Raw genomic sequence first — 11,800 nt, 5'->3', positions numbered from 1 at the left:
GCAATCGAAAGAAAAAAACACAGATGACTGAAGCAGCAACTGATCACAGGCTAAGAAGCAATTCAAATCACAAATATTCTATTAAACAGCACAGTTTTAAATTCCATTGTTAATATTTAGCTTATTCATTACATAATATTCTATGGCACTATAACATCTAGTAACAAAAAAAGTATAACAAGCAGCCTAAAAATGACCTACAGTCTACAAACAAAGAAGCTCGTCAATTAACAATGCACACACCGATTTTCACTTTCGAAGCCAGAGAATTAGCATATTGGTTCCAGTGAGATGCGGTCACTCGCTCCGGGAGCAAGTCCGTGCTGTAGAGCAAACGGAAGCTGCAACGATGATGATTTATCTGTAGAGATGACATCCTTTTGCACTACCATTTTCAGCCAGCCTTCGACACTACAGGAGGAATATCACTCTCAAGCTCCTGGAGGGAGCCGAAGGAAGCAAAAATGGAGAGCGTGTTTCCGTTCAAAGTTCGCTCCCTGTCATCGAAACATACTGAATCGATTATGATGTAGGAAATGTTCTCTTTAATTGATTTTCCCGCTATGATTTGTAATGTGGAAATCAGTGATAACGTCTTGTATATGAATTATATAAAACATATACCTACATTAAAGCTCCCTTTTGGTTTTTGTTGCTCATAACTTCTCGAATTCCAACAAATCACAGCTTTTTTTTATTTATTTCTCTCGTACCTAATGCAGCTAATGCAATCGCTAGCGTTGATTTGAGGTGTCCTTGTACCCTTTTCAAAAGAAATCTAATTTATGTGGGGTTTGATCAAAACCTTAAAGAGCATTTTTTTGCATTTGAATTTTTTTTTATTGTCAGCAGAATTATGTTATTGGATATTTGTTTGCAATATATTTTTGTAATAGGTAACTGTAGTCTATCTGACATATCTTTGAAAATCCAGTATGTATGGGTTTATGACGTGCTAACAAAGAGTTTCCAAAATATTTTGAAACCCGCAAAAATATTAAAAAATAAATAAAAAAGCGCAACCTCGTATTTGAGTCACACTACACGTAACTCTTTTCCATAAAATTAATAAACATATATGTGTTACTCACCTGCAAGATGCCGGTCGCTTTGCGATCGCGAATATCTCAAGTTCTGAAAAAATAAAAATAAAACACGTCATCGTCTTACTGCAAAAACAAGCAATATTATGCATTCTACTAACCCTCCGCTCGCCCAGCTCCACTTCTTCATTCTTCATCAGCAACGGTGCCGAGCTGGATTTGGTTCCCAAATCTTCCAGAATCAGATGACTATAGCCACTGTGCAGGGAGGTACTGCTCGGCGATGGCAACTCTGTGATGTTGGACTTTACTGGTTGGAACGGCTCCTGCTCCAGGGGCAGGAAAAACTGCCGTCTTTTGGCGTCGATTACATTCTGGTGATTTCTAAATTTATGATGTAGACTAAAATTGCGGCTAGTGGAAGGTAGACTATTTGTACTGGTTTTTAGCTTGTCTGCGTGCTGCTGTTGAAGCAGGTGATGCTGTCTTGGAATGAGGGTCGGTAGCTGCTGGAATTGCTTTGGAGATGTTTCTTTACTGTCCGAGCAGTCTTCCTCGTTTTCGTGGCTATCGTAAACACTAAGCTCTTCCAGCAAACTCATATCATCCGACAAACTGTCCTGCAAATCACGGCTACTACTGCAGGTATTGTTGTCATAATCCGACGATTGACTGTTGTCGGTAGCACCAACAGTGAGGAGGCGGCTATTTGAGTTATTGAATCGCTGAGAACGTTTCTCTGGCTTATCGTGATCATGATCTTCATCGATTTTTAACACCAACTCCTGCTCGTCAAGCTGATGATGATGGTGATCACTTCCAGTGCTGATGATGAACGTGGGATCACCGCAGAAACGAGTCGATTCAAAAGCACCATTGTTACGCTCCCTCAATCCGGAGTGATGTTGCGATGAGACAGACTGGCGGAATAAATTGAATTAGGAAATGTGTTCTTAATGAGGTTGTTTTTTTTGCTATGCACTGTGGGTTTTAAATGGTGTAATTAGTTTGCGTATATTAAAATGAATTGTCTGTGTATCGTTGCCTCAGTCAGTAACGAGTTTAAGCGCAGACTTGTAATGGATGGTTTTCCGCATCCCATCGTAGGTAAAAGTGAAACAAAAAATTAACATAGCGATTTTAATTTCATATTTTTCTACGAGTGACTTATGACTAAACCTTCATGCGCTGAGCCATTATGCGAACAAGTCTAATCACAAACTCGAAAACCACTTCCACCTAACAGGGAAGGCCGACTGTAAACTGATCCAAGATATACCTGTTGGCTATTTCAGAAAACATGTTCCAAAAATATTTTGGCTCATTCATGAAGCACAGTTTTGCTACGATCGCTTTCTAGGAGAGAGTGTAACGTAAACAAGATGCGCTTTATTAATATCAAATGAATTTACTTATGACCTTGTTGTTTTTACCTGGCGTTTAACCGATGTAGCGCTAATAGGATAGACTGATCACACCCAGCGTTTAAATGAGTGTAGCACCGGCTAAACCGGTGTAGTACCTTGTTAAAAGCGAAAATGCCATTAGTTTCGGCTGAGCTGTATCTAGCACTCTGCGATAAAGATTTGGGTGTCGTCGACGTGCTTCTTGTTTGAAACTGCAGAATGGAAGTCTAGCTATGCGCGCCGCCGCTGGTACTTTTTGTCATACGCCGACGCCGTATGATTTTTAGGCGGCGTGTCGCTGCCGAATTATGCAATGCCGAAATCTTTTTTTGCCCGTCAAAATTGCGCGAACGCAAACTATATAATCATATACAAATTTACCTGAACAAGACATCCTGTTTTGCTATCTTCAGAAAAGTTCATGTTATCAAGAAACTATGCTGTGGGGTTTATGCCGAGATTTGCAGCCATTCGACATAGGTCGATTTGTTGCAAGTGCGTCATCAAATTTAATTTGACGCAAGAAAGATAGTATGCTTTTCTCATGGATCAAACATAAACAAAAATGTTGCATCCAAATTATTCTTGAATATGGTGTTATTGGAGAAACAGATGATCGACAAGACAAGTGTAAAGCCTTGAGCGATGTATCCGCTACCATCCCTAGAAATTTCAAATAATAAACTCTTGTCGATTTGAGGCGATCACATTCGGATGAGCGTGGATGTTTCTGCTTGCATCAACTTCAACAATTTATTGTTCGATTACTGTATTTTTTTTAACTATCTGAGAACGAGTTACAGGGAATGAAAACCTCTGTGTGAAAAAATATATGCTGAAAAAATGTTGTGTAATTTTCCACAAAAATAAATTTAGGTTAAAAATTTTAATTACAAAAACTATTTTTTAATTTTTTTTATTCTGTGGATAAAAATATAAAAAGAAAAGAAACATTTTGAAGGTGATTACATACTAACTGACATACAAAACTATAATTTTATTACAGAATATGATTCTAAGTATTTCAAATTAAAATGGATTTAACAAAAAATTTCCAAAATGCGATAGTTGTCGAGATATTTGGAATTTTTTTCCAACAAAAACAATTAATTCGTTTGATTAAAAATTATTTGCGTTTGCCCATCATAAAATGCCAACAATCTAATGTTTATCGTTTTAAAGACGTAAAAGAAGTGTGTTTGGATCATGGAGAAGCTTTCAATAAAATGTTTTTCTAATAACCACTCTTTAAAATATTTTTATAATTCATATGATTTGCGGTGCAAAGATATAATCTTCTTTTTGATTCAAAATGTTCATAACAAAAGTTTTCTGAAATGTTTTCTAAATTTTGTTTTAACAGCACAGTTATTTTGTTTTATAACGGTCTTTGCATATGCTATTCGCGTTTCTTCATCAAAAACAATAGATTTTTTCAAAATTCCTATAATTTTTCCTTTGACATCAAATCATTTGCAAGTTAAATGAAAACAACCAAAATATGGTTCAACTATATAGTTGAATCATCAGGTCATATGGTTGAATAATATTTTGATTGCTTTCGTGTAGCTTTCAAATGGTTTACAATATCGCCTTGTTGTCAAAGGGAAAGTTACAGGAAATTTTATGACTTTTATGACAATACTTTTGAAAAAAAACTTTTGTTGTTTAAGGAGAAACGCGAAGAACAATAAAACAAAATAATTGTGTTGTTAAAACAAAATTATGGTAATCGAACTTTCACACCATTTAAAAAAAAATCTCGAGTCAAAATAATATTATTGCATGTGCCACTGAAATGTGTAAAGTTTCATCGGAATCTAAGATGGTCGGTCACAATTTTAAAGAAACATGGATGACCCTTATCCTCTTCAATAAGCGTGGGTTTCATTTCAAAATGTAGATGTTACAGTAGCACACTTTAGACGAAATTTTCAAATACTTCTGCATTTGTAGATGAGACAAGTAAATATTTGATATGGAGAATCACGAAAATTTTAGAACTAAATATCTCAGGCGAATTATATGTGTAAGACCATAAAATACAGAAGGGCTAAAATCAAACCTATTTTGAACATTATCGCTGTACATGTGCTGATAAAAATTATAAAATTACACCCACCTGTTGCTGTTTGGGCAGCGTGGCGACAATCTCCTGTAGCAAACGTTCCGTTGCTTCGAGGCTCGCGCCATCCACTGAATCACCGAAACAAGCCACATTTTGGCAAACGCTGGCTTTGGTGTTGTGATTGCTGTCACGGATGCTGCTGCTACTTGTTGACCTCCTGCTGGTGCCGTCGACTGTCACTGCCGGTGGGGAAAGTTTCGGTCCACTCGCTTCACTTTTTGATTCTAGCTGCGCAAATACCTCCGAGATTTCAGCCTATAAAAAGTAAGAGAAAACATTGCTTTTGTAATTGGATGATATGTGTTTGTCTTACATTATGTGACATGCAGACAAAATACGATTACATCAGTACAGGCAAACAACCAGCGAATCAAATCCCATTGCGAAGGTAGAAGCAAGTAGCCCTACTGCTGCAAATGTAATTATGCTATCAAGTGTGATCTGCGTTCCCTTTTCTGGCATTTTCTGTTAAAATTGGATCTTGTTGGGATGAATTTTTCTGTTCGCGTTGGTTCAACTTTATTTAAAAGGCAACTCCAGGACAACATTTCGTAGTCGAGTCCTGGTAGTACAACACAAACCATGCACTCTTCGGTAAAATAAACATTCCAATATTAGTATATATTTGTTGCTATCAATCATTAGTGGTTGAGTGAGTCTGAGTGGATAAAAAGTGCGAACCGAACATGAAGGCTTTCATTTCGCTGGTAATCTGTGTGCTGTTTTATTTTGTGGTCGTGTTTTTCGCTGAGGTGTTCGGTTCAGAGACAAACGATAAATATTCTGTGGTAACTGAACCATATGATCCAATTTTAGTAAAGTCTGCCAATTACGCTGTGAAGCCAACTTCGAAATACGTTCCCAACGGGGTTGAAATGAATGAGCACCAGCATGAAAAAAGGTGAGGTACTCTCAAAGCATATACATGTTTTTGTTCAACAGTAACACGTGAGCTTAATTAGACTCTTGTGTGTGGATCTTTAATTACTTCTGAAAATAAGTGCTCCATCATCTATCGTTTCCATTTGCAGAGAGACCATGACTCATCCGAGCACGCTTGAAACGCTTCATTCGGATCTACGAGGTCGGAAGTTTCCCGTCTATTTCGAGGAGCCGCGATACATTTTTCTGAGGCAACCAGAATCTCTTCCACAAACCGAGGATGGTCTTTCCTTCATTCCTCAACGGGGAAGAAAATCTGAATCGGAGGCATTATTGGAAAAAAGAGAACTTTCGATCAGACAGATGCTCGAAGGTGGCGATTATTTCGTGCCCAATCGTGGCAAAAAACAAAACGGAAACGGTATCACAAAAAAGATAAAATTTGATGACATTCTCGGACCGGATGATTTCATTCCGAATCGTGGAAAGAAGGAACTTGCTGATTTTTTTGTGTCTTCACTTGGCCGTCGCCATTCGATCAATGATCTTCAGCCGTTCTTCGCCAAGAAAAGCGTTCTAACAACCATTCAAAACGACAGTAACAAAGAGCGTGGAGGTAGCGTGCTGTTCTATCCGACCCGGGGCAAAAAAAGCATTTTGGATAGTTTGTCTCAGAATCAGGACACATTTTTTTCGTCGCGTGGCAAACGGAATCCAATTATCTGGAGCATACTGAACGACGAGGAACTGGATCCGTGGGATTATGGGATGACTGTTGATGGTAGTTATGATACCGTGTCAGCACTTGATCGCTATCAAACTAACAAGATAATTCAGTAGAGTTGCATGGACGGCACCACTATGAAACAAATTAACGGAGGACTGACGTTTTTCATGAATTCATTAATAAGCTTGTTGTGAAGAAATTGTTTTTCTTTTCGTTTCACAAGATGATAAAATATTCATAGAGAAGATAGTTGATAGATATTGAAATAAAACTTAAAAATGCAAATGGACAAAGCTTTGCTGAGAAACCGAACCATCCCACCCTCCTACTAACTAAGCATGGTACCGGTAAACAGAGCCCTTGGCTTGTTATTATGTATTTATCATCAGAGCTGCTTGTGTATATTTTTTCTCAAGCGAACTGACTGAATGACTGACTGACATTTCGGCCATTTAAAGAAAGTTGTTAATTTGGCCACAAAACTAGCTTTCGTGGCTGAACTTGGGTTGCACTCATGCCAGGCGTGTGCTGGTGTCTAGGTTAACAGACGGCAACCTTGAACGGCTAATTCGTTCTGCGATTGTTGCGCATTAGTTGTAGGACTGGAATATCCAGCCCACTGCCGATTCTCCGGCAAATCGTGCTGTGCTCTGGTGGGTTTTGATATTTTGTTTCTGAATCTTTTTCTTTTTTTCGATGGGTTTTTGTGCTTTACACCGGCGGGTACCGCTAACTTGCTGGCTAATGGCCGGGGTTTCTCTTTGGCTGTTTGAAATTAGGGACACACATCATTTGCGAACAATGATACGTTCGCTCAAGCTGTGAATGCCGATTTCACGAACGTCTTCTCCGATTACGACGCGGCAATGATCACCTCAAAAGGTGTATTCGCAGAATCATTAATATTTAATTAGCATTATTCGACTATCACAGGCAGATCTACAAAATGATAGGGATGGCAGTAGTTCCAACTAGGTAGATTAGATTATGAAAACACAGAAAATAGTTACGGGTGAGAAATGTGACTAAGAGTATTTTGATTTGAATTCCATTCATATTTGCATTCATATTTGAGCACTGACATCATTTTTTGGAATCGGCAAAATTTAGTGTAGCACGAAGCGCATTTGGTCAAGGTTTCGAAAATGGCAACCACGGGGATTTTTTTATCATTTTTGCGCCTTGTTTTTTCGCGGGTATATATCCTCTAATATTGAACAATACGAATGACGAACCCGAAAAATACTCCATGCCTGTCATCTATTAAATCTTGTCGATGCTTTTTGTACGACCTGAAAATGACTAAAAGACCGTAAGGAGGTGGAAAGGTAAATAAAATCCATATTTTCAACTGGAACCACATTTTTCGGTCGTAGTCTTATTTCAATTAGATAATACAGCTCTAAAATTTGAGACAAAAATGGATTAATGCTTTTTAATTGTGAAGTAATGGGAAACAACTTCTATTGTAACAAATCGAAAATTCGAATCAGTTTTTTGAACCATACCAACAGCTTGCATGTCTAACCTGTATTTTGTTTACTACTTTGAGTCTTCTCTTTGAAACAGTATTGTTAAAACCTTATATTTTCATTATTTTTTTTTTTTGGAAAACAATTGAACTTATGTAAAGGGATAGATATTTTCTGCTGAAGAGCAATTTCTTCAAGCTTGATCCAACCCAATAATATTCCAAAAAGATTTTTTTTGCAAAAAACAAAAAATGTTAAAAAAATGCAATTAAAAAAACTGTCTCATGCGTTTTTTTGTTAACGCGAGCCTAACAATAGAGGAAATTCTAATTGCATTATGAATAAACTATCAGTAAAAAGTATAGTATAGTAGTAGTAAAGTATATGCTTTTAAATTTCATAGGTTTTGCCAGACATATGTATAATTTTATATACAATGTGATACTAACTGTCATTTCAAAGCAAAATGCTCTTAAGAAAAATCTTCCAAAATATTTTAATTCTCTTGGAACAAAAATATATAGTAGTTATTCCCAACTGAATGGCTGGCGTCCAAAAACGGCTAACCCACATGTTTTCCCAAATTTACATTTTTGCATTTTTAATACATTATAAGTAATCTATGTAAAGTGTCATTTGAGAAATTTGAAATAATTAATAGCTGACAAAGTTAACCTTGGAGGTAACCCCAGTACTAGCTGGCGTCCAAAAGGGGCTAATCCCACATTGTGTTGTATGGAAATTAAAGTTTTCTCGTACGTTTTCCGAGGTATTAAGAAAAAGTAGTCAATCGATTCGCCATCAGTAAATGTTATGTTGTAGCTCACTTATCGGTGAACTTGATATAATTCTATTTTTAGTTGGATTGCATTTTATGTTGACGTTTCGGCCCAAACAGTAGTTCCTGAAGGTGAGTGTCGCTCACATACATGCTATGTATGGCTACTTTTTATCTTGTATATATTTCTTGCACGGGTGAATATTGCTCTCACTCTGACATATACCGTAGCGATTGACTCTAAGGTTTGCAGAGTCCACCCATAAGCTCGCGGAACATTAAATTTTATTAATGATGTAAATGGAGCAGTTTTGGATATTCCTACCAGTACACAGACTGGGAAATGGCGTTCCCACTACTCAGACGTTGGTGTGTACCTATTAAGGCCAATTTCCCTCTTGTAATCAGTATGAAAACTACGGAAAACGCTACACAAAATTATTCACAAAAAAATCCATTCATATATTATTTGTATACCTAGAATATGTTTAGTATAAGGTGATTTCCGAAATTCAAACATTATAAACTTTGTCCAGCCAACTCGTACCCGAAGGGCATTCTTGAGAAAAGCTGTTCGTAATCAGTAATATTTCAATGGCGAGGTTGTTATATTGATTATTATTTGAATTGAAATGTTTCGATTTCAATATAGATTATTTTAAAATATTTGTGAGCACATGTTTACAACGGAATAATCTTATTTGGCTCAACGAGCTCATTTCAATTCAATTGAGCGGTGTCAATTATTTTATTTTATCAAAAGCATTAAAAATTTCATTCATTTACTCAGAAGTCCAACTGCAGCCACACTTTTTAACGCATCAGTTTGTAAGCAACGATCCTTGTTTCTCCATTCCTGCAAAGTTGTTCCGCCCGAGTATTCACTAAATTGAACTGCATCCCTATGCAGCAAAAAACTTGAGCTCAAATACTTACCTGTTTGCTCATCGATTGGTAAACACGTTGAGCGCCGTTTAACATTTTGTCACCGTGTAAATTCGATGCCGATCACGAACCCAGTGGATAGCGTATTTGCAAAACACAAAACGCAATTTGTCCAGTTGAGTGCTTCACACGACCGAATCCTGTTCATCCATCAGACGATAACACCAATGAATGAAAATAGCAGCTCATCGGCATACGTCATTGGGAGTCATGCACAATTATTTCCTCAAATTTTGAAAGTATCTAGCCATCACGAACTTCATGACCCGCTTAAAAAAACGTGAACTTCGGAGGGCATAACAACATTGTACAATGAAGTTTAATTAATGCTACAAAATAAAAACTCCGTGTGTTGTAAACAACCAACTAGCAACGCTTACAAGTTTTTTTTTCAATGTACTTAAGTGGAATTGTGAAAGTAAAGTGACACAATTGCGAGCCTCTTCATACATGGTTGCTCCGACCCACTATTAATTATATTCCCGACCCCAATTTATCTAATAACCGAGTTGAGTATTGTCTTACCTTGACCTTTTCCAGATATCTCTCCAGCTCGGCGTAAGGGTCCTTGCTATTGATCATTTCCAACTCGTTGCTGTTGTTGTTATTGTTGGTGGCGTTTGTAGTGGCACTGCCAGCAGATGCCATCATCATCTTCTCGAGCCCACCGCCAGAAGCAATCGGCGATGGTATTTTGCACATCGTAGCCGTATGATCGTGATTGGTGGTGGTACTGGCCGTCGTCGTCGCTGTAGTACTAACAAAGCTAGCAGCGGTAGTAGTGACGGTAGTGGTGGTGGTAGTAGTGGCGTTAGTATTTGCAACATCCGCGTCTATCACATTGTTCTTTTCATTCGAATAACACTGCGGTAACATATTGGCAACATTTTTTGAACTCATCTACGTTGCTTATCGGTGTGTGATTTTTCTTCATAATTTTCGGTTATGGGTGAGCTGCTGGAAACACACTTGATGCACGTACTTACTCATATGTGTATCTGGATAATCACGGGCGGGCTGGTTTCAACGGAGAGCGTAGCAAGAAGGTTTGAAGCGTGACGTCATTCAGCAACAATCTTGAAATCCTGACAGCTCGGCACATACCAGATTCAATATTTACTCTTTGGAACGCGTTTCGCATTTGTGTTGAGTTTCTCACTGCTAGCTTATTGAAGAACAAGATTCGACGTCGCCGTCGTCGTCGGCAAGTTCAAGTATGCGATTGAAATTCGATGGACGATAATTCTTTGCAGCAGTAATCACCGACACCACCTGCATTGCTTGCTGTACCAATTATCTCCTCCTGATTGACATATATTCGCGATCAGATCATCGGTGCGATCCCCACCGCTGGAATGGCAAAGCGATGACTCTGTTGCTCTCACTTATCCGAGTGAATCAGCTAATTCACGCTATGTAATCGACTTGAGATTTCACAAATTAACTCCTCTACAATTCTGTGGCCTTTCCCAGAAATTAAACAAAACCCACCCGTTGAGCCCCGTATTGTCTCTGTTACAACGATCGAGTTGATTGCTAGGGTCACATTCTATAATAATGATCCATGCAGCAGGCAACACTCTTTCTTTTTCCGTCGTCTTCTGTTTTATGCTCCACACTATTTTACAGCATCTCTTTCTCCCGTCCGTCACACACTCACTTTATGATCTATGCTCTATGGTACACTAAACGTACGCACGCACACGCCGAATATTATTGCTGTTGTCTTCCCAGTCCAGCGCTTTCGTTCGCTATCCGATCATAGGTTCTATGCTTCACAGCTCAGATAATATCTGCAGGCATTTGTTGCATGTAACGCTGTCATCGCTTCGAATCCAAAATCTGCATCATCGTACTACTAAATGCGACATTGACTAAACGATTATCACACCCAAAACCGCAGATTACGATGCTGCTATCAGTAGTACACTTTTTCAATAGCGCAATCCCCTCCCTCCAGAGAGCCGAAGTAACACTACAGTTCGTCTATAATAGTGGAAGGCCACAGGCGAGAGACCACGAAAAACGGTCCCATGTGAATACTAGCGCCAATATTACGAAAAAAATCTCACTAGCCCCGAAAATGAGCCCAATTAAGCCTCGAAATTCGACATCAACAATGTGTAGTAACACATAGAAAATGACGAAATCGTTTCCATACCAGCAGTATGTGGTGTGTACAGAAGCGATCCAGAGGAAGCGAGACCAAAGAACAGTGCTTCCTCTTTGGGTTAGAAAAGGAAAAGGCAACCACACGGTACACATACACGATCACTCAGACGGAACAAACGCGGAACAGACGGTCGGCGGACGTGCGAGGGAGGAAAAAATAACATATAAAATATGTTTACTGAAAAGAAAAAAAACTGTGCCTGCGCGCACGACTATGAATCTACGCGGACTCTCCCTTCGCTTCAGC

General features: G+C 38.4%; 2 protein-coding genes across 2 annotated transcripts in view; one reads left to right on the top strand and one right to left on the bottom strand.

Annotated features, from left to right (window-relative positions):
* LOC131676551 (stAR-related lipid transfer protein 13) overlaps positions 1-11,800 on the bottom strand; it is a 19,970-nt gene extending 8,170 nt beyond the window's left edge. Inside the window, exons 1-4 of the mRNA XM_058955642.1 lie at positions 9,907-11,800; positions 4,572-4,832; positions 1,205-1,963; positions 1,092-1,134 (exon numbers count right to left, since the gene is read on the bottom strand). Of these exons, the coding sequence (XP_058811625.1) occupies positions 1,092-1,134; positions 1,205-1,963; positions 4,572-4,832; positions 9,907-10,281 (1,438 nt within the window). The 5' untranslated portion in view covers positions 10,282-11,800. The remainder of the gene's footprint in view (positions 1-1,091; positions 1,135-1,204; positions 1,964-4,571; positions 4,833-9,906) is intronic.
* Positions 5,120-8,475, top strand: LOC131676555 (uncharacterized). The gene is made up of 2 exons (XM_058955655.1): positions 5,120-5,478; positions 5,609-8,475. The coding sequence occupies exons 1-2, from the start codon at positions 5,264-5,266 to the stop codon at positions 6,297-6,299; spliced, it is 906 nt and encodes a 301-aa protein (XP_058811638.1). The 5' UTR covers positions 5,120-5,263; the 3' UTR covers positions 6,300-8,475.

This window comes from Topomyia yanbarensis, chromosome 1 (assembly GCF_030247195.1).
Source record: "Topomyia yanbarensis strain Yona2022 chromosome 1, ASM3024719v1, whole genome shotgun sequence".
In the NCBI taxonomy this organism is placed as follows: Eukaryota; Metazoa; Arthropoda; class Insecta; order Diptera; family Culicidae; genus Topomyia; species Topomyia yanbarensis.
This window is presented reverse-complemented; position numbering and strand designations above follow the sequence as displayed.